This window comes from Crassostrea angulata, chromosome 9, assembly GCF_025612915.1.
Source record: "Crassostrea angulata isolate pt1a10 chromosome 9, ASM2561291v2, whole genome shotgun sequence".
Classification (NCBI taxonomy): Eukaryota; Metazoa; Mollusca; class Bivalvia; order Ostreida; family Ostreidae; genus Magallana; species Magallana angulata.
In genome coordinates this window covers 22,666,205-22,690,635 of record NC_069119.1, presented here as the reverse complement: position 1 = coordinate 22,690,635, position 24,431 = coordinate 22,666,205, and the positions used below count along the sequence as shown (strand labels likewise).

General features: G+C 31.0%; 1 protein-coding gene across 6 annotated transcripts in view; it reads right to left on the bottom strand.

Moving 5' to 3' along the window:
* The window catches only part of LOC128162840 (insulin-like growth factor 2 mRNA-binding protein 2), a 32,398-nt gene extending 11,622 nt beyond the window's left edge, over positions 1 to 20,776 (bottom strand). Inside the window, exons 1-8 of one of the 6 annotated variants that reach the window (XM_052826243.1) lie at positions 20,243 to 20,776; positions 7,812 to 7,994; positions 4,606 to 4,672; positions 3,233 to 3,336; positions 2,971 to 3,022; positions 2,830 to 2,878; positions 2,479 to 2,588; positions 1,362 to 1,448 (exon numbers count right to left, since the gene is read on the bottom strand). In XM_052826243.1, the coding sequence (XP_052682203.1) occupies positions 1,362 to 1,448; positions 2,479 to 2,588; positions 2,830 to 2,878; positions 2,971 to 3,022; positions 3,233 to 3,336; positions 4,606 to 4,672; positions 7,812 to 7,994; positions 20,243 to 20,294 (704 nt within the window). In that variant the 5' untranslated portion in view covers positions 20,295 to 20,776. Of the gene's footprint in view, positions 1 to 1,361; positions 1,449 to 2,478; positions 2,589 to 2,829; positions 2,879 to 2,970; positions 3,023 to 3,232; positions 3,337 to 4,605; positions 4,673 to 7,811; positions 8,039 to 8,079; positions 8,160 to 20,242 lie in introns of those variants that run through there. The other 5 variants (XM_052826244.1, XM_052826245.1, XM_052826248.1 and 2 more) reach the window with 5 other exon arrangements.
* Between the last annotated feature and the right edge of the window lie 3,655 nt (positions 20,777 to 24,431).

Here is a 24,431-nt window from a genome sequence, read left to right as displayed (position 1 = left end):
ACTTGGAATCTACACTACCTGAGGATACTTCCCACAAGTTTAAGCTTTCCTGGCTTATTAGTTTCTGAGAAGAAGATTTTTAAATATTTACTCTATATATTCCTTTGTAAAAGTTCGACCCCCCCTTGTGGCCCCACCCTACCCCCGGGGGTCATGATTTTCACAACTTTGAATCTACACTACCTGAGGATGCTTCCACACAAGTTTCAGCTTTTCTGGCTGATTAGTTTCTGAGAATAAGATTTTTAAAGATTTAATCTATATATTCCTATGTAAAATTTTAACACCCCCCCCCCCCTATGTGGCCTCACCCTACCCCCAGGGATCATGATTTTCACAACTACACTACCTGAGGATGTTTCCACACAAGTTTCAGCTTTCCTGGCTGATTAGTTTCTGAGAAGAAGATTTTTAAAGATGTACTCTATATATTCCTTTGTAAAACTTCGACCCCCCATTGTGGCCCCACCCTACCCCCAGATGTCATGATTTTCACAACTTTGAATCTACACTACCTGAGGATGTTTCCACACAAGTTTCAGCTTTCCTGGCTGATTAGTTTCTGAGAAGAAGATTTTTAAAGATTTTCTCTATATATTCCTATGTAAAACCTCGACCCCCCATTGTGGCCCCACCCTACCCCCGGGGGTCATGAATTTCACAACTTTGAATCTACACTACCTGAGGATGCTTCCACACAAGTTTCAGCTTTCCTGGCTTTCTGGTTCTTGAGAAGAAGATTTTTGAAAATTTCTCGAAATTTTTCATTAATTTCTAATTATCTCCCCTTGAAAACGGGTGTGGCCCTTAATTTTCACAACTTTGAATCCCCTTTGCCTAAGGATGATTTGTGCCAAGTTTGGTTGAAATTGGCCTAGTAGTTCTTGAGAAGATGTTGAAAATGTGAAAAGTTTACGGACAGACGGACGGACAGACGGACGGACAGACGGACGGACAGACGGACGACAGACAAAATGTGATCAGAATAGCTCACTTGAGCTTTCAGCTCAGGTGAGCTAAAAAAGCCTCATCTTGCGATACATAGTAATCAGACTGGGGCGGATTAAAATCGTCACAATGTGTGTCAGGATTTTTATTCCAATCATCATCTCACTGAGCTTCATGTACTCTACATATTTCATTTAACTTGGTACATGTGGTAACAAAAGCATTAAGAATGAAACTTGGAAATGTTAATATTCTCATGGTTTTTGCATCAATATAATGAACATGCACATGCATTTATGTCTACTTTCTTCTAATGACCCTTTGATCTGACCTTTTCTTAATAAAGAAAGCCATTCAGGCAATACTCGCATAAACAGAGGGTCAAGGACTTAAGATTGAAATAAATACATTACCTAGCACGACTCTCAGAGGTAATGTTGTGAATTGTCTGCCCTTGTTTGCCAATGATGGCCCCGACATACTCGCTTCCAACCAAAATCCTGTAAATACAATGTGGCAATAGCAAATAATTATGAGGGCAATGAAGAAACTCAACACATTGCTTCATTAAGGGCACAACTACAAATGGAATTTGGATTTGATTAAAAGTAGCAGTAAAGTACATGTATCTCTTCACCTGAATTCTTGCTGCTAAACTGAATCAAAATACATTATTATTTTTTACTGAGTACATGCTGAAAATCTTTTCAATGGGTGCCTTAAAGCTGCTTGGTCCGATTTTATATCAAATTTTATGCACGCTTTTAAACGATGGCTATGCTTAGTATATGTATAATAATACACATTGCAGTAGTTTTACCCGTCAATTATGCCAAATTCCAATGAAGAAAAATACGTACAAAATTTGCTAACAAAACAAACGACATTAAAAGGTACCGCGTTATTTCGCCTCATGTTAAATTTCACCCTTGACGACGAGACGGGTATGGTTGTATTACGAATTTGACACCACGTTAAATAAAGGTCGAAATGATCAGACAAATTACAAATACAAATAAACATGTGTACGTTTTGTTCGCTAATATTTCTTAAGTCTGCTTTCTTTACAATCGATGCATAGCATGCGGGTTGAATAACCCCAATCATTCGGGGGACGAAACCAAGCGGTTTCCTTTTCTAAACATTCCCGTGATGCATTTTGGTTTGTTTTTTCGTTTGCCCAAAGAGAAATTATCTTTATTAACTTTCAATATTTCTAACTTTGAAAGGAGACTGATTCTGCTGGTGTAAATAGGAGAAAGTCCATAACTTTCGAAGATAAATGATTTGTATGAAAAAAATTTTGATACTGTAATTACAAAAAAATCGGACCAAGCAGCTTTAAAGTACCAACACAAACAAAACTCAGAGTCTTTACGTAATCAGAATTAGATTCATACGAACGAGACTATTAGCTCATCATTGTAATGTCTGCATTGAACATCCACTAACCCTTCCTTAGAACAAGTTCTTATCCATCCCATTTACAATAATCAGAGAGAGAGAGAGAGAAATTATGACTATAATTACCTGAGAGGAAGTTCCTGGCGATTCATCCCTTGGTTTTGGTTATTAATTCTAGGACCACCCCTCCGTGGCTTATTTCCTCCACCTGGACCCATTCCACCAGCTATTTCAACCTAAAAGTTTACATATTTAGAAACAAAATCACTTCAATCTTTCTGTTCGCATACTTATGTATCTGAACTTATAAAAATAATTCATTAAACTTTGAAAAGTCAAAAGCAATCTGATTTAAATAGAATTATCAATATAGCAAAATAGAAATCTAACTCATTTTTATTATGACAACATTTGGATCTTCTGGAAGAAAATTTGAATCAATTAAAAATAAGAAATAGAAGAGATTCTTTTTTTTACCTTTAGACCAACTCCTTGGTACTCTAAACCATGCAAAGAAGACACTGCTCTGAAAAACAAAAATGATCTTTTAGCAATATCCAAGTCTTCAAACTTTGATGATAGGTGATTTCTTCAAATTAGAAATTATGTTACACTTACTGTTGAGCCTGCTCTTGTGTTTCAAATGTGACGTAAACCAATCCTTCAGGCCCTTTAAAATACACAAAGAAATCGTCAGTTTACAGTTTTCTGAAAACATACTTTTTTCCAATTTCAATAAGGTAATTTGAGTAATATCTGTCAAACTGGCCTGCGATGTATGCTTAAATAAAAATGCAGTATACATGATTTACAGACTTTAAGGTCTCTTGGAAACTCTTTAAATTTATCAAAACTTAATCATAATTTGAGTTGCACTCACCTTGTTCACACCTGACTAGATTTCCCAGACCAGAGACTAAAGCCTCAACTTCATCTCTTTTAATGTGGACAGGGAGGTTCTGGATTGCGATTTTGTTGCTTTTTCTACAAAAGAAAAATAAATTAACAGAACAATAATTTCCTTTTAGAATAGAAACCATGAGGCCATCATCAAAGTTATATTTGCTCTCTTCACCCAAACAGTAATTTTGAAGTTGGTCATTCATGCAGTTACACACAGGCAAACCATATCTTATTGTCATGATTTGAAAAATATTGAACCACATAGTTTATGGTAGTTATTTGGGTGTAAAAACCAGTAACAGGTATAAAAATTCAAGACATTTATTTGCTGCTTGACATGTGGATTATTGATAATCATTTTATTCCTGTCAAAATTGTTTTCAATGGGATACAAACACCTTCATGCATTAACAGATAAGTTGAAATAAAATGGAAATCAGTACAAATTGGTTTGTGTACTTATATTAGCAAGAATAATTATAAAAATTTAGAGTTGTTATTTACAGAATGAGAATAGTAAAATATATATTTTTTATAAAATAAAAAATAAGCAATAAAATGCATGTTTAAACTTTAAACAATTTTTATCCACTCAAAATGACTCCCATATTAGAAGTTTTAAATAGAAAGTGATTCAGTGATAAATATAAAAGCATTTACAAATTTCTGTGCTATGCTATATTGAATGTTTCAGATTTACTGCATGGAGAAATTCTCAATGTTTTACACTGTAATCATGGTAATATTAGTACTTTAAAATTAATGTTGTTGCGATAAACTATTTTTAGTCAGTGATCATTGGTTTTTGATTTTTCAATAAATAATCAATTTGAGATGTTAAAAATTTGATTACAATTGGTTTATTACTTACATTTTTGTTTATTCTGTATTTAATGAACCAAAAACTTTTGCAAACTTTTTTTTTATATAATTTTTAAATGAAAATAATACAACATGCCTCTTATAATCTTTAATAAGTGCAAATAGCACTAATATATTTTTAATCAAACCATATCGTAAAGTTCAGTGCCCCATTTTGGAGAATTTTAATACAAATTGTTACCAACTCAATTATTGGCCATTCATCAGTTGGTTACAGTCAACCAATTAATCAATTATGATTTTCAACTGATTTGACAACACTATTTATAATACAAGGGCTTTATTCGATGTTTAATTCATCGGTCTGATCATTTGTTTAATACAGTTGGGTTCGTTATTTCAGCCTTGTCGAATAGTAAATAAAAAAACAAAACAAAACAAAAAAAATGAAATAAATAAAACAAAAATACCCCTTCAGACTCTGCAACAAATAACAAACCAAAAAACTAAACAAAACCGAACACTAACTCGTCAGGGTACCTTCTTCTTGACGTGGAAGCTTCTACTTGCATGACGGATCCAAGAAGATTATAATCTACAATCAAAATGAAAATTTATGTCATTGTTATTCTAGAAATAACATAACCATTTCAGAAAGGGGCAAATTTTATTGAAACCTACAAAATCTCATCATGATCAAGAGAAATATTCCAGTCCTTTTAATCTTAGACTCCACAAAAATCACCCCAACAATAAAACCCATTTCAGTTTACAAATATAAAACACCCAATCATTTCAACATGCATTTATTAACTTGAAAGTCCTACTGGAAATAAAGGGGGACTGCATAAAAATGTTTAAGGTTTTCAGAACTCTTGCCATGATTCACTCATCAAATTAGTTTAGGAGCATAGTTTCTGAAGACTTGGTCACCTGTTTAGTGTCAGCAGTAATAGAGACATGTTGTGTCCTTAATTAATAACATTTTAAATAAACTTTTCTGATTTCATTCACCTTACGTCACGAAAAGCTGGACAATATTGGTAAAGTACACAAACAAAACTCAGAGTCTTTTTGTAATCAGAATCAGATTGATTCATACGAACGAGACTATTAGCTCATCATTGTTATGTTTGCAACTGTGCAATTCAACTACAAAACTGTACAGGAACTTCTTAAGACCCTGCATTTATAGTTCAGACTTTTCCTTAAAACCCGATAATAAAAAGAATACCAATTTCACATATCTTTTAACCTTGGATGCAGCCCTGAGGCTTGTTCAACAGTGCAGATGCTCGCGAAAGCTCAGCAAAATTCCCTATACCCGCAACACAAATTTTGGCGAGCGCTTGTGAGCACCCATCTTTATGCTGAACATGCACGCCTCTGGTCTAGTATTGTGTCATTTCTTCCATTTTATAACATTGAAAATTAAAGAATTAGGTTTTTTTTGGAAGGTAAGATTGACATAGTTCAGTAAACAATGTTCAAAATACATTTAATTATCTACTACTAAATCTCAGCCACTGCCCTTCAGTTTGTGGTTAAAGGTCATATGAAACGATATCCTGACCATATTGAGTTATATACGGGTATGAGTTCAAAAGTGCCTATTTAATAAGACTGACATTGTCTTTTGGATATTTTATGCAAAATGTGAGCGCCACAGTCGATCAAAATTACTTAATCGGGAAAAGGAACATTGACTTACGCGGCTTACCTCCCTTGCTTATGACGTCAGTAAGACCCAATCGCCTTATAAAGCTATGTTGTGAATACAAATATCCATGTCAGTTTGCAGCATTTTAAAAGAAAAAAAATACTATTTTATATAAGAACTTGTATAATTATACAATAATCAACCACGTCAGTATTTTTTCTCTCAAGAAATGAAATCGTGTGCGTTTTTATTTACATGCAATAGCGTGTACATAACGATATTCAGTTTCGAGACTGCAGGGAGAATAAATGATTTTCTTCATAGATCCACATGCAAGTATAATATAATTTTAATATAAGCATATTTATATGTTTTATTTTGATCTTTTTAATGAAATTGACAAATTCAAAAATAAGTCTGATCGTTTTTTCCCATTTGCACGTTCATGCAATTCATTAAGATTTTTTTTCTAAACAACTTGTAGGCCACATTGTGCCTCATTCGCTTCACGATTATATTGTTTGTTTCACTTTCAAATTCACAAACATGTTACCATTTAATTATTTTTAGTCTAAGAGAAATTTCTTCAAATGTTTTGTTTTTGAAACGTGTACTTGAATGTGCGGTGTTTTGATTTTAAAACGTGTATGTGCGGTGTTTACTCACAGATCCCTTTTATCAATGCTTTCTTTCGGGTTTTTTTATCATTATTGATGCTTGTTCTTAATAAAATCTGTTGATTATCTTCACATTCGTTCACAACTATTTTTATCAAACAACCGACTTATTTTACCGATACATTTCTAAATCCGTAAATGCCATATTTCCGCGATCTAATTTAATAAAACGTTAATACACGTGTACACAAAGTATTTTCTAAAGATATTGCTACATGTATATATCAATAAGTCAGAAATTTATATTATTTCGAAATAAAATTTAAGAATAATTTTGCGGCATTTTATAGCAGCTCTTAAATACAAACTATGTACACAATGCCTCAAACTTTTTCATTGGCCTGCCTTATATACTTTTTTATGTGACAAAATAAATCAAATCAATTTAAATGCTTTAATTCCCTTTAAATATAGCTCAATCATTATACGTACCGAAGAAGAAAATGATGTTTCTATTTCAAAAGGATAATTCATTAATCAGCTGTAAATGTTGGAGCATTTCTTTCGTTAAATTTCCACTCCGGTACGGGATCTTCATCATGATTTTACTTTTGTGAGAAGCTGATATTAGATTTATTCATTAACGACCAATTAAAACTGAGTCATCTGTAGGCTACTACGAAATCAAATGATCTCATTTGAAAAGAAAGACACGTTCATATACGCAAAAATTACTAAAATTTAATCGATAAACTACTGTAAAATTACACTAGTTTTAATGCATTGTTTACTTCGGTGGGTCTTTGTGACGTCATAAATCCACAAAATCAAGAACGATAAGCGGGCAAGAATTTTTTCAGGTGCTCAGTTTTCACGGTTATTTCTCAGTAATGCAAAGGCAAAAAAATCTTACATCATGTATTTTAACATTTGTTTATACCAAGCTTTATATTCATGAAAGAAAATCATAGTGTTAAAAATCGTTTCATATGACCTTTAAAGAAGTGATCATCTAATCAACCCAATGGAATGATGATAAACAATCCTATGAAATTGTTGTGTTAATGTTTAAAAGGGTGCATATATTTATTGGTTAAACTACTTATTTCAGTAACATCTTATTATGATCATAAATATTGGAGTTAACGAAATGAGTATGACGATGGAAGATGACATGTCGGCAGACGACATGTATATCTCCCTGCATCGCACACTCTGCCTTAGTGGTATCATGTACTGCAATAATTGGACCAATTATTTTACTTTTAGAATAAATTAAAAATGGTCAGAATGCTTTGCACAACCATGCCTTTTCTCCACTGCGATGAAACAAGACCACATGTTTTGCCACCGTCGGCCATCTTGAATGACTTACAATGGCCATGTGCTCGATTCAAGAAATGCCGGTTTTATCATTTTCCAAGCTTGTCTTTCGCGGACACCTCGCTACTGCTTACCATTCAACTGATTAATAGCTCTCTCCACGTTATTTTGGTCTGCACAGTCAATAAAAGCGTAGTTTTTCTTCTTTAGTATCGTCCCTATCGCGATGCCGTGCTCCTCGAACAAGCCCCTCAGCGTTCCCTCATCTACGGCTTGATCAAGGTTCCCCACGTAAACACGATACATAGTAGTCGTTTCTGAAAGGAAAAATCAATATTTAACCCATACATGTCTTGGATCGTGCAAACTCAGCGTTAAAAGATGCAAACAATGTACGCATACACAGTACTATATATACCAGCGGGTGCAAAAAATATTTACGGGTGTTCCAAGAGTACTCCGATTGCGTAGTGATACTCCACGACGATTCTATTTTTAAAAGGGGGTGTCAGGTTACATTCATTCAGAGTTCTTGTATGTTAGTTTAATAAAAACAGATTTCTTTTAAAATGTTTGAACCAAATAAACTTGACACTGAATAGATAATAAACAATGCTGGTATTTAATCCATCTTAATAAAATGGCAAGGAATGTAAGCTAACTACCCCTAACGATTGTTTGTGTATTGCTGCATGCACATGAAACGATTAGGGCTTACTAAAAGGCTAGATCTATTCACGGTCATCCGTTTAATTTTCAAAACATCGCGTATCAAAGTTTATATGATATATACATTTGATTGAATGATATAGAACAATTTACAATAAATTATGTCAATTTTTTTTTTTATTTCTGCAGACGATAAATATTCCATTTGTAGGTCATGAATGAGGTTTCCCGCTTTTTTCTCTTTACATTGATAAGGCGTGGATCAAGATATTTTCACACTCTTATGTATATGATATATGATTTTGAATCTGCTATCGGATTCAATCCACGAATTCTAATTAGATCGATTCATTTTCTGGTAGTTTACTGTATGAATATTGACTACAATTTCCCTTCAGGAAAACAGGGTTTCTATCATAGAAAATAGGGTTCTCCTTTTCGAGAAAATTATAAAAAAAAATTTATCATAAAAATTAATATTATTGCTCAAAGTCCTACTGAGAGTAAATATAAACTGATGAAATGATAAAATTATGGCCAAAATTGGTTCAAACAAAAATATATATGAAATAAATAAATTGATTAATAAAACACAACTCTAAAAAAAACCCTGGCTGGAGCTTATCAGATAAAGAAGAACTCTCTATATAGTTCGGGTTATATATATATATATCTGAGTTACGCTTCTTAACATTCTTCTAACACGTTGATCAAAGCAACCAATATTAACGTACATTTATTAGGGGCGTTAACCCAGATCCACCTAAAACTTTAAGATATGGTTTATATATCTACACGTAGCTATAAACTATTATTCAAAAATCAATTGCAAAAAGTCCATAATTTTCCATTTAAGGTGACCGACTTCACTTTTCATTGCACATGTTTTTGCGCATTATAGTGAAATACAGTGTATTTATGTACCCCCTTTTTTTTTAAAAGAACTTTTTTTCGATTCCAAGCAAATATGAAATAGAATTTAACACAATAAACAAAAAAGATAAAAATATTTGAATTTTTAAAGAAAATTTCATTTTTTAAAAGCTTTTTTCCTTTGTTTGGTAGGTGAGCATTGTCGGTGTGCTTTTATGACGTTATGATAAAATGAAGCTTTGGAGGAAAACGTTGTAAGAAATAACATAAAAGATAAAGTATAAAGTTTATGCCTTGGAAATTTTACACACATACATATTCATGTATTTATGCTCTCCTCAGGGTTCATTTTCCTTGATATTTTAATGAATCTATTGTACCGAACTACACTGGCAATGCTCCCATATCCAGCAAAATTTGGTGCATTTGGATATTTTGAGATGGCCTCCATAAAAAAAACAGATGGTAGAATATGGTATTTTGTTTACAAATAAGGTAAAAAAAAATGACATTACTAATCACATATCAGTTGAATAAAATAACTTTGAAATCTGCTGCGAAGTGCGAAAAATGACTAAAATTTTCCTTAATATTTCTATAGTAAATGTACCTGTATTTTGAGATGGCCCCTAAAAGAACCAACTGGTAAATTTTCTTGAAAATTTGCATATATTTACTATACTCTGTCCCGAGTTTTTGCTTCCATCACTTTACGCTTGATGTTTCGATAATCATAAGTAAGTACCTTTGTGTTCAAACTACGTTCATCCACTAATATGAAAAATGTCCAGATTATCTAATTTGAAACGCCCCCTCTACCGCTTCATGTACAATAAACAACCCAAAATAAAAAGTCTGCGGGAATTTTGCATTGCAGCAGCCATAAAATACCCCGGATGATAACGTTAAAAATTTGTGTGAAGTATTCCGAGTGATTCCGAATGGCGAAAAGATGTAAACATTTACAATTATAAATCCCCACAAAAATTGTTTTCGTTCCTGTGAACTTTTATGAGAGAGAAAATGAATGTGTCAATGAAGACATCTTGGATATATTTTCTTTTATCGATATCAATTGTATTTTTTCACAGGTATGCGCATTTTTTTTAAAAATTATCAAAACTTGATGGAAGAAATAACTTGGGACAGATTTTATATATACATAGAATTGTTATTTCCTACATATGGTTGAAAACAAAATAGAGAGCCTTGCTGTAGTAGGCTTACGCAGAAAACCAAGATCGGCCTCCTTGAATTTGGATATTTTCCTTTACTTTTATACAGATTTTTTCTTTTAAAGGAGTTCATTATAGTCTAAAATAACCACGACCTTTGAGCCCTGTTTTGTATTGCTATGCAACGTACAAACTGGTCATCATCAACTGAAACTTCCCCATAATTTTTATCAGCAATACATGTATATAAATCATCTGTATTCAAAAAAAAAATTAAAGAAGAAATATGATACCGATTAAATTCAAACAATTTGTGATTTAATAATTAATTTACTCGCTACCCTCCAAGCCTGGAGGAAATTTGCATGGTAATAAACGCTGTCATTTAATGGTCATAGCATTCTAACTGTTAAAATAATCGAAGAAAATTGTTATAAATCGGCAATTTTATGAGCTTTCAAGAGCTGCTAACTAAAGGGTTTTTTGTTTTCTAAAAAAAAAAAAAAAAAAAAAACAAAAAAAAAAACAAAAAAAACAAAAAAAAAAAAACTGTTTTAACGTGGACCCTGCGTCTGCGTATTCACGCCCTTTAATTGTTTTTGTTAATGCAAAGCAATGATATCGATATAATAATACCAGGGCTATAAAAAAAAAAGAACTTGGAATATGGTGACGGACTGATGCTGGTCTAGATCTGACCGATTCCTCTGTGTTCCTAGATAGCGTGTACAGGCGTTGCATACCGGATGTTATTTATATTAAAGTAGTCAAAAACATTTCCTAAAATATTAATGTTTACAAACTACATGTAGTTAAGTTATTTAGTGTAGGTAAGACAAAAGAATTCAATAATTTCGGTAAATTTTGCTGCAAGCCGTGAAATTAAGGAACTTCACCATTGTAATATTTCGTAAAACATCCATTGTTTTTTATTCATCTTCTTTAACTGTCAACTCATCAATGGTACCTATTTTATAGAATAGTTATATGATGTTTAGTATCGTAGTTACGAACTTCGGTTCAATTATGAAGCTAATTTTAACGATGACGCAAATTAATGGAGAAGATTAAAGTTGTTGGTCTGATTTTTTGGCTATAATAGTATCAAATAATTTTCCACACAAACCAATTATCTTAAAAGATATTGCCTTTCACATATTTTTATTGGCAGAATCGATCTCTCAAAGATAGAAGTATTGAAAATATTTTTAAAAAAATATTCTGTATGGGAAGCATATGCATCATTGACATGCTTAGTCAAATGGAACCGTTTGGTTTCGTCCCTATATTAATTGTTTTCTTTTTCAAACCGCATATTCTCAGTTATGCATCGATTGTAATCAAAACAAACTTCAGAAAGAATAGTGAAAAAATATATACAGGTTTATCATTTGCCAAAAACATTTTTGAAATCTTATTTCCTTTTTTATCTTTATTGCTAATGACACTGTCTCCAGTGCGGACAAAGTCGGTGATTTTTGTTCAGTACTAGAAAGTTAAAGAAAAAGATGAAGCGCACGTGGTTTTGCAGATGGGCTTACATTTTCCATTTGATTAACAGTACTGAAAACAAAAACCCAAAAGTACGTGCACTTTCCTTTTTTAGCTCCTTTCGCAAGTCAAAAATAATAAAGGGATGCCTGCTGATCCCTAGTCTTAACTAACACCAAACACTTCTTTTGATAACAGACATTTCAATTTTATAACAAATCATTGTAACACCTGATCTCATGAGAATAAATAGATACAACAATAGCTGTAAAAAAAATTGCCTACACACTATATAAGAGAGACAGAGAGGAATGATGAAGTGTCTTTTGTGAATGTCTGAAGTTACGCTATCCTAACGTCATGAAACCTTTGGAAGTCACCGCATTAATTAAAGACCTTATCTGAAGATCAAAGGTCTTTTTTCTGATGTCTGTTTGCAAACACGTCGAACAAGAAAATCGCAAAATACATTCAATTTGGCTATATAGGACAGTTGTACCACAGAACACAACAAAAATTTGATGTTTGTTACTATAAAGTCCAAGTTCATGTCATTTATGATTTCCATATACAATAATATATCGTAAATATTTCAAATTTTTACCATAAACTATAAACAGGGAATATTAGCCCTGTCTGATTTTCGCCCATTCGCCCTTGTCGGCGGGCGAAACTAAGACGGCGCGAATTCCAACGTCTCAAATTATCTCTCTGTAAACAAAACTTTGGCTAGCAAGACGTACGGGACAAAAACATTTGCAAGAGAATGAGGAAAATAACACGAGATGAAAAGAACCGTACACAGTTTATAAAGAAAATTGTGTACTTTATTATCGTAAAAGTTTTCACTGTTATTCTTGATACAAAGAGATGTAAAATAGATAAATATAATCAATTTTACATGTACTTTGAGTGTCGGCTAATTCCATCAAACGATATTAACCTTGCTACATTCAAATCCTCACACATCATTTTAATTTTTCTTGGATGTTAACAGGACATGACCATATTGTATAATACAAGACTGAATGCATTTAAAGTGCTTTACGGTTTTTTTTCTTCAAATTCCACTAGGTTGCTTTTAAATTTGTTAATTTTACCATATAACCACATCAATGCACTTTGAAAAAAAATCAAAGTGTGATTTTAGTGCATTTTAAAAACAAAATTTCATGGTTTGGTCGGAATTCTTAAGGCTTTCTAAGTATTGTTTTTTTTTATTATTGTTTATTTAAGAACTGAATCATTATTTTTTGAAAGATGTCGTAACTGCAACGGTGTGTGAATACAAATTGAATAACGCTTATATTTACGTTTTTTAACATCTATTCTCTTTTCGAAAACACGATATATTTTTTAAAATCTCTGCCTTATGCAACGAGTAATGTGCAATTAACGGAAGAGCCATTGGAACAGCCGAATCATGCTGACAAAAATAGTGCACAGAAATTTGATAACTTATAAAAGAATTTTATTTTTTATTCTGTTATTTGATGAATTTACTTTTAGTATACTAAGAAATTAATCAATTAAATTCATTTTACTGTTTACAGCAAGAAATATTGATCAGCGTAAGTATAATATCAGGTCGTGATCTCGCGAGGAGAGTCAGTCATGTTCTTCGAGAAATACTAAAGGAATACTGTATTCATACGCACCAGATTTGGTGATTGGGTCTCCTGTGTTATGCGTAAATATCACTCAAATAAATCAATGCAATTTGATAATGCTAATACAATGACTAATTCAAACCATTATTGTTATAAATACTGTAACTCCTTCAATTTGTAAATCTCACACCTTTTTCTTGGATATACCAAACAAAAAATTATTGTGGTTGTAACGCACCATTTAATTAGATTGAAAAAGTTAAATTTGTATAACCTGGTTTGCATGTCACAAGACACGTCACAATGCACCAACGTCAAAAACGTACTAAACAGCATGACGTTACTTTTGAAATTTGAACAGATCAATATCATTTTTAAAAGTAAAACGCGTTAATTTGTACAGAAAATTACAGAAAATTTAACCATAAGAAATGAACTCAATATCTACTCAAGTTATACTCGTATAACCTGGGTTGGAGCAATTAATGCTTTTTTTATAACCCGCTTCGTGGATTAAAAATCGTAAACTGTCCCAATCCAGGTTATACGACTATAACTTGGGTAGATATTGAGTTCATTTCTTGAATGAATGTAGTATATTCCGGTAACTAGCAATTGCATGTGTCTAAACAGATTTAAAACTTAACCCTTTCAACGGCATTTGTGAATTATATACATATATTATTTCAGAGCAAAATATGAAATTTCTGTTGATTCTATTCATTTAGAAAAAAAATTAATAACGAAAATGCTACATGTAATAAGGAAAAGTAGAAGAAATGTTCATGTGTGTTATATTTCTATAAAGATAAGCACAGCGTAAATTATGATTCAAATGAATATAAACCCAATAGCATGGTTGCTGTTGTTTTAGCATCAGTTATTGTTTGTAATATTGGACATTTAATTGTTCATGATTTACAACATTTTGTTTTTCAAAATGATTTGGGATTTTCAAAAAAGTATCTAGTCTAAAGATATACATCGTATTAGATTACTATAATTATTATTATTGCTGTTAATGCAAACCAAATACATGTAGTTTCTACATTGACTATGTAAAATAAGTACCTTTAGTTTTTCAGTTTGGATTTCAAATTGTGAAAATGACGACAATAAAACTTTTAAAATTTAAAGATGAGTAAAAATCTAAGTATGTTGTTAGAAACTCTAAAAGAAAATTGAATGCAATTTACAGCAACTACAAAAAAGGATAATATCCAAAACAAACAAACTGATAAGCCTGTATAGATTTTGCTCTCTGATAAACTAGTCGAAAAACACACACAGTACTTTTTACAACACACAACAATGTTTCAGCTTTCTGACATATGTTTTATATAGAATACTTAATATGTAACCATTCATTAAATAATTTTGTTTTTTAAAAGAGGTTTAGAGTATGAAAAATGTTCGTGATGGTAAAGAAGCTGGCACTTGTTTACGCATAGGGTCACTGTTATTTTTTTTCATAGCTCTAACCCAAAATTAAACTTAACTCATTTCCCATTAAGAATGAAATTTTTACAATGAAATTTGAAAATTTATGGAAGAAAGGGACTTATTAACCAGGAAAACATCAATCCAATTTGTGTGTATTGCGTGACCAAAGAAAACACAGAAAAATACATAATCTGGTTTTTTTTTATGTTTTCTGCGTCATAAATGACGAAAATTTTGTCGTTTTAGTCTTTTAGTTGATGCATGTATTTTTTTCCACGGCAAATTTTCCTAATCATTTTATATAACATTTCTCTTGTGTGTTGTTTTTTTTTTTTGGAAAAACTGCGTATTTCACAATATGTGAATGTTGTCTTTTCATAACATGTCCACAAAGTCATACATGTACACTAAAGTCATATATGTACACTAAAGTAATATTTATGTACACTAAAGTAATATTTATGTACACTTAAGTCATAAATGTACACTTTTAAAGTCATACATGTACACTGAAGTAACATATCTGTACACTAAAGTCATACATGTACATTAAAGTCATACATGTAAACTATAGTCATGCATGTACACTAAAGTCATACATGTACACTAAAGTCATACGTGTACACTAAAGACATACCTGTACACTAAAGTCATACGTGTACACTAAAGTCATACATGTACACTAAAGTCGTATATTTACACTAAAGTAGTAAATGTACACTAAAGTAGTCACTAGGAACAAGTGGAAAATTAGTAAATAACATGAATTGTGGATAACACCCAAAACTGACAACAAAAATATACTGCATCAGAGCATTTTTGATTTTTGAGGGCCTGTTCCTGATAATGTTGACATCTTGATATGTTTATATAATAAAATTACTAGTAATGCATTTTGTAAAAAAAATTAGTAAAATTACAAATGTTAAATACAAATGATTCATTAGTTCGAGATAAACATAACTTGAAAATGAATAAAAAATAGCTTTAGTTTAAGAGGCCTTATCAATTTAAAGTTCCAATGCTTTTTAGAGGTTACAGGGTGAATTGTATATTCTTATTGTACCACCATTTTTCCGAGGAATTTTTTTACTTGTTAAACAGAAATATCAAAAATTGCATTGTTGTTATGCAAACATTATATACTATATTATTTGATGTTAAAACGTTTTTTACAAAGCGCAAAAATATCCAAAATAAACACCCCAAAAATCAAACAAATCCTCAAAAAATAAATTCATTTAAAAGTCCATCACGATAGATTTGATCATGCCCGCCAATATTTTATCAACGTATAATATTTAATGAATGGTTCCCTATTACTTATATCCATGTACTTCTCAGCAGTTGTACAATTACTTATTAAAATAGTCATTGATGAAAAGTATTCGACTACACTTTAAAAATTGAGTCGTAGTGTTATCACAGACAAAGACACTGGAAGATGTAAACATTACCTTTCACGCAAAAATATGAACATGTATATATAAATAAACAAATAGTAAGAATATGAATTTCTTCAAAGGGTTTAATCATAAAAAATTGAAATGAAATCCAGTTTTAAAGTTTACCATTTGGGTTTATTCTTCAACACGCGATTGTACCGTAAAAATTTAAAAATCCAAATATCATATGTCTAGTTGGATCTGATCGGTAATTTGTTAACAATTGAATCTTATTTAAAAATGATAAATTCTGATAAAATATAAGACAATGATATAAAATTGCAGATAACTGATCGCGATTCTATTAAATTTCCAATTTATATATTATAATAAAATGGTGATTTATAAAAAAAAATATGTTTTTGTAAAACAGAATTTCAATTGCATGTTACATTCAATTTTGTCAATTTGCATTAAAGTTAAGGGAGGTGTTTTTTTTGGTTTTTGACTTTTCAAAAGTAAATTTGATTAAATGTTTATTAAATCAAGATGAAAGGAATCTAAAATATCATAATTTTTTTTTTTTACTGTCATGCAGCTTGGCATAGAAATAATAATCAAAGTTAAGAATCTAACAAGGACTATATTTTTGGCTGCATATTTGCGTAGGGAAACATCACGGTCATGTTTTTGTGATTCAAAATTGCTGTAGATTCATGAGTCTGTTTAGAATTTTAAAAACAATAACACTTTAGTTTAGTTTAGTTTTTCAACTAATGTAAAGTAATAAGATATTCGAGTTTCGGAACATGTTTTTGAAATATAATTTGCATATCAAATGATATTTTATTAGGATTTTAAGCACTAGCTCATTTTAAAAATTGATTTGTGTGAGAAAATCACTAAAATCGGATTTCTTCTCTTATTAAATGGTCAATATATTAACCTTTTTGCCAATTTATATCTTTATATAAAGTCTTCATAATATGTAAAAATCAGAAATATTTTTTATATTAGAATAATAAAAAAAATCAAAATATCTTCAAAATTTAAGAAAATTAAAGGAAATGCGGACTGAGTAATATAAATTTTAGTTTAAATATTTATTCCAATTTAACAATTTAAGCTAATACAGATTCTGATATTCTATCATTTCATTGAAGATTAGAAACGTCATATCTTAAACAGATGTCTACTTAATTGCATATAACTATATTTATTTTTATCATCCTTTAAGTGGAAGAAAAAGGTAAGGACCTTGACCTGACCTTTATGCGAAAACAAGATGGTCAAATTTGATTAAACTGATAGAATCATTTGGTTACATGAAAATTTCATGAATTTCTTAATACAAGAAGTATGTCTGATAACAAGAAGACCCCTTACTTAAACTGAACTTTTTTACTTTCATGGGTCATTTATGACAAAAATCTTAGTAAATTTTAGTAATTTTTAGGTTGATTTTTTGTTAGAAAGGCACAATTTACCGAGGTAATCATTTGATATGAGGTTGCTCCTTTATGCATATATAACATATTACTAAAGATTAAATTCTTGATTGATAATTATCTAAGATTAAGTTTGTAATATTTTGATCGTTCATCTATGGCAAAAATTCGATGCACAGATACTTTATTATTTTACCAGCTTTTTAAATATAATTTGCAAGTTTCAATGTTATATGCATATGTTTCATGATGTTTAGTGATATACTATACATTTACAAAACGTAGTTTAACTTATTGACTTAGCTACGAAAGATGCCTACTGTATTTGAAATATTAAAAATTATAAGAAAAACCCGCTACATGATTTTCTATTTGCATGAATTTAGTAGCAAAATTGAAAAAAAAGGAAAAACAAATTTTACTTCCATTATATGGAAAATTCCAGCTTAAGTACACACATTACAGCGACCAGAGAACAATATTGCTTTACCACTGATCTTAAATGGTTAACCAGATACTACAGCTGAAATGCAATAGACCACAAACGGATCCAACTATCAGTCAACTCTGGAAGCAGTGATATGCTATCATGCGCTTCCATAATCTGATAAACGATAAAAATAGCCCCAAAAGTGTTTCCCTGGGCGTAGCACAAAACCAACAAAGAATTGATGTCGAGGAAATAAAAATTTGTACAGGAAATTTTTTTTTAGTGCGTAGGATGACGGCACAGAGAGAGAGAGAGAGAGAGAGAGAGAGAGAGAGAGAGAGAGAGAAGTTCATAGTTATTGGTTTGTAGAGGCTGTTGATTAACTCCAAATTTTTTGGATGTTTTGCATTACTTTGTTGCAAAATCAAGACAATATAATTTTAGAATGATAACGTCATCTCCAAATTACTATTAAATAATGAAATGCGAAATTTGATAATTGCTTAAAATGCAAATTAATGTTTCAAAGCACTTGCTTACTGAAGGACACAAAAGCTAATAATTTCTTAACATCTATACATTGTATCCACTCCAAAATTTTATATATTAAGATAGAAAAGCGACAACCATGTAGGCAGGAAGTTACGTGCATAGAAATTAAAAGCCAAAATTTAAAACTGTACACGTGTTTCATTTTTAATCATCTTTAAGGAGTAATGTTTTCCCTAATAGTTTTTTGAATTAGTCAGCATTTAAACTTTTATTTGACTTCAAAATACGAAAAGTTTAGATGCTGACCTATCATTAAGTAACATAAGGTTTTAAAGTATATATCAATGTGCATGTTTATTCTTCGAAACATACATTTTCTATTTAAAGAGATCGGTTTCTTCATATAAAAACATTTTCAAATCAAATATACTTTAACAGAATTCAACAACCTTTATATGAAAGAAAAGCACAAAAAAAACTAAAAATAAAAAAAGATATAATTAATCGATTGAACAAATACTAAAAACGATCATCCAGAGAGTCTTTAAAATTGTGTTTTAGCTGTTGTTAAATATTTCATTTGATATATTTCCATTCTATTGAATATTGCAATAAATGCATTCAAATGAAATACTTTAGTACTATGATTAATTGATGTTTTTAAACAAATACATGTACTAACATTATAAAATACTTTTTTGAATAAAGAAAAAAAAATCAACGTCGTTCACTTTAAAAAAATAAGAAAACATTGACTTCGATGTTATGTGACTTTGAATTCTGCAGTTAATCATAAAGAAGTTATTATCAGCTCAAACAAATAAATTTGCCAACCAAAATGATGCTGTTCAAAGATAACGCTCTGAAGTTTAAGTTTTTCATGATAAATAAATTCGTGGCAAAATCGGCACGCACAAAAGAATACGTTCAAGAGCGTGCGGTTTTTGTAATTGATAACAGTATATTTTCTATATTTGATATAATAAATCTTACTAGGACTCACACTACACATAGCGGTGTTTGTAGATCGGAGGTAAATCATTTAAGTATGGCAATTTCGTTCTTTTACTTGATGTTTTCTTCATTAAATCGGCTGGCAATTGACAAAATACATTAACGAGTAAAAAAGAAATAATAATAAAAAACAAAAACCCCCAAACCGTGAGAAAAAGCTCGGCAGCAATCGATGGTAATTAAAAAGCTACATAAGTGGAAGACCTGACTATGGGAGCACCACATTTGTTAGAATTGGCATTTGTCGATTCCATCAATATATCCGTCTCGGGGTTAAATTCATTTCTCGGTCTGAATACACTCAGGCTAGAGGAGATGGAATTACGTGAAAGGTTTGTTTGGGAGGACGACGCGTATAATTATCCTGCAAGACACGAGGTTTTAGGTAAAAATATGGAAAATAGAGATCCAATCTAAATTACTAAACACAGCACATCAGTCCCTTGGATATGATAGCAGTTCTATGAATTTCTGCAAAAATATGGAAGGGATTATGGATTCCGATATCACTGCTTAAGGAAAGAAAGAATCGTACCTTCAACTTCTTCTACTTTGATCTCCGGCATATCCTCACCACCCTCTGCCATTTTTCCAGAAAATTTTTGTTCCTCACAAATTTGCAACACCTTGTCAAATCAACACCAGGCAAACGAACAGAGCTGCAGGACTAAATGGACACACTTTTGAAAACAAGTGGAACTTTCGTGAATGCGTACAAGACAAAATAAAAAAGAAGTTCGTTAAAGAAAATTACGGAATTGATTCAATAGTAAAATCTATGATGCATTTTTTAAGTCAATTGACGTAAGGAAACTGGCTGAGAATCCAATACCTGACTTCAACGCTTCGATGTGTCGTACTCATCATTACAATGCACATAGTGCTGTCGTCACGTTGTCAGGGGCAATGACGTCCCTTGGCAACTGTACAACCGCCAAAACGCGCGGGACAAACTATCTGTCATGTCATTGATAGGTCCTGCCTTCGCTAGAGTAAAAGGTAAATAGTTATTTTCATTATTGTTATTAATTAACACTCAGTATCATAAAAATGCAAATGTGGTCGAGTTATTTAAATAACATTATTATCTTCTTTTGTAACAATGACATTAAAAAATAAAATATCTGTTGCATTTTGATATCTTTGGTGGTTTTGTTTTATTGAAATCAGAAATATCATTCAGATACGGGTATATTCTTTATCGATGTAGCTTCTATTTACCCATCCTTCCATTTAAACACTGTTTAATCTGTAAATAGTGTAAAAGTGACAATGTTGAATTGAATTTGTAAACTTGTTTTTCAGTATATTCTTTGTATTACGTCACATTTAAACATACCAAGCTATGATATGGATCTGGTGTCTGTACCTAATAAGTTATGTACAGCATATGGTAGGTAAGTTTTAAGTTTAAATATATCATACAAAAAAGCCTATTTAAGTTTAGTTTTATGCCATCAAAATGTTCCTAAAAATGTAGTTTTAAAAATAATAGAGGAACTGGTATGCGATAAGCCGTTTTACATATCAAAGCAAAGACTAGAATTAATTTTAAAAAATGATTATTTAAACTTTGAAAAAAAATAAATCTCTGTGCAGATTTATTTGTACTTTTAAAAGCTGATATTTTATCAAGTGTAATCTTTCAGATATAAAACAAATTTGTAAAACTAATGTATGTAGTATGCATTCATGTTGAAACATTAGCAAGACCTAATACTCGATAACGTATCAAGGTCTGAGTGTTCTCTCATTCATATTTTTTATCGATTCATGGCTCTTATTGTTGAATGAAGAGGTCCATGTTTAGTCATCATTGATTCTAGCGATGAAAGAAAAAAAAACCCTATTGCATCTCAATCGCAAACAAAATGTGCCTGTTCCAATTGCCGGGAATAGAACCTGTAATGCTTCGTTCATGCCGAAAAAGAAGCAGACGACAATATTAAGTTCGTTGCCAGGCAACAAGCCGGCATGCGTGGGCGTTCTTGGTCCGATTATTGATATTTTTGTTTAGAAGAAGCCATTTCTCTAGGGATGATTTCTTGGTAATCACATGCATCAGTTTATAGAATCGCTGGCTTACCACGCACCAGACCTGCGTTCAGGGATGTCAAACAAGATACATGTAGAAGCAATCAGGGTTCTATGTATTGCTTGGTCCTTTAAAAAAAATTGTTATATTTTAGAACTCACAAATTGTAATAAACAAATCAACATTTTTTTTTCATGCATTTTCAAAGCTACTATTTATTGATAAATTCGTGTATACACACTGAAAAATAATTGTAAGAGAAATAAGGAATCATTTTTAGAATTTCGTTTATAATGATCTAAGTTTTTTTTGTATAAACTTCATTTTAAATAGCTAAGTATTAAATGCATATCCGATTAATTTTTTGCTTTTGTGTCTGAGATTATATTTTAGCTCATTTAATTTCCAATCGATGTTTTGATTTTATATATATATATATATATGTTGTATATTAAGTAGCTTATGCTCAGGAAAAATCTTCTAAGCTAAAAGCTGGGGGAAAAACATGTGTGACAACGCACTTTGAAAAAAAATCCACACCTTAAATTATTTCAAGGTTTAATTTGGGACCAAATCAACGCACTTTGAAAAAAAATATTTTGAAGTGAGTTATAAAAGCACATCGTCATTTTCATTATGTAGACATCTAACGCACTTAACAAAGATATGTATCAATCACACATTTTCTGCCACGATTTTCACTTAAGTCTGTCCCAAGATATTTATGCTGCACATTTTCTTATAACGTTCTATATTTATAAATACCTCTGGGTTTAAACGATGTTCATTCAAAAGTATAAAAAAATCGCAAGATTCCCCTTTTGAAACGCTGCCTCACGCTTGTCAGGTTTCAATACACAGCTAAAAACAAAATGTCAACGGGGATTTTCCACTGCAAAAGAGATTAAGGTACCCGGATGATAACGTTGAAAAATTGTGCAAGGTATTCCGAGTGACTTCCGAAAAGAGAACAGTAATGTAATCATTCCCCATTAATAATTTTCCGTAAGAAATAGTTTTTTGTTTTTGTGATTTTTTCCGAGTGAAAAACGAAAATGTGTCAATGAAGATATTTTGGAAATTTTCCCTTTCATCATTTTCAATTGCACTTTTTTCACAGGTGTGTATATTTTTTTTTTATAAAAAATCGTCCAAATGTGCTGCATTATTAACTTGGGACAGACTATAGCTGATAATCTATCTTGTAAACATTAATGCATATTTATTTTTACCGCCTTTTAGAACGTGGAAGGGACAAGGATACAGTTCAATAACCAGTACATCATTCAAATTTATTACAGGGAGAAAATTTCTCATCCTTTATCTTTCCTTCCCAAACGTATAACATTCAACAAACTATGGTAAATGTTACAGTAAGAAAAGACTTTGCTGCAAGTAACGAGCTAGCCAAATAAATTTTCTTACATGGTAGGATGAACATTCTGGAGGTGTCTGAATAATTACCGTCTTATCAAATTCAAACCAAAATTATTGACTTCAGTAAAATGAAATTAAAAATAGTTTCAATACAGCAAACTTTAACATTTCTTGCACTGATATTCTAATAGATCATATTTTATTTAAAATACATAACTATTTTTTATCATTTAATATGTTTTTACATTAGCATATGAATTTCAGACCGTTTTAAAATACATGTATAAGTTTGGTACTGATCTTCAGGATTTAAATTATTTTCGTTTCTGGCTTAGACCAAAGTTTCGTACCAAATGAGAGAATTTTTTTAAGGAAGATAATTTTTGAATACATATTAACAATGTAAAAAGATGAAAAATTGATGGACAGTGTTGCAAAGCAATGCAGTTCATATCCTTGGTATTAGGATTAAACAAATCCCCCAATTATTTATTAATGAGTAAATTGTTGGACTACATGAGCTCATGAGAAAATGTTTTAATTAAGAAACGGTTGATCAAAGTAGCCGATAGTCCTTCAATTCTTTAATTTATCCCACTGAGCAAAAAAGATTAAAATTTATAGTCCCTAAAGTATCAAATATTTTTACCATACCCATGTTAAGAAAAATAACAAATTTTCAAACCTTTATGTACAAATATAGTCAGCTTATTTTACATATGGTTTTGTGATATCATCCATCGTAATATCTTTAAAACTGGAAGTTTGATAAAAATGAAAAATGCAATATCTTATAAAGGAAAGATTCACAAGGCATTTATTTTCACGTTTCATTAAGGTTGATGAGTATATTGAGAAGTACAGTTGTTCTACAGATAGTATATCGTCAAAATCTGTACATGCTAAACATAAAAAGCTGGACTGAAATATTTGCATTAAAGAAGAATAACATATCGTCACAAAACGACCTCTGATCGAAACGACATTTTGTTTTATCTAAAGGATTTTATCGATGGTAACATATAAATTATTCCATAGTCAAGTGGATAACGTGTCGGACTTTTGATCCGTACATCCCGAGTCCGAACCTGCAGTCGCTTTTGTTGTTACTTACTGAATTGAATTTTTTTTTATATTCATTTTTATTCCCAATTTGCAAATTTTGGCTTATTTGACATATGTATAGTTTATTTATCTTTATATTTTTCAAAATCAGATAACTTACTGTTAATTTGAGTGAATTTTTCCAGGTGTGTTATTCCACCTTAAAATTGCATACTTGGAAATTGTACAGTGCATGTACAGAATAAGA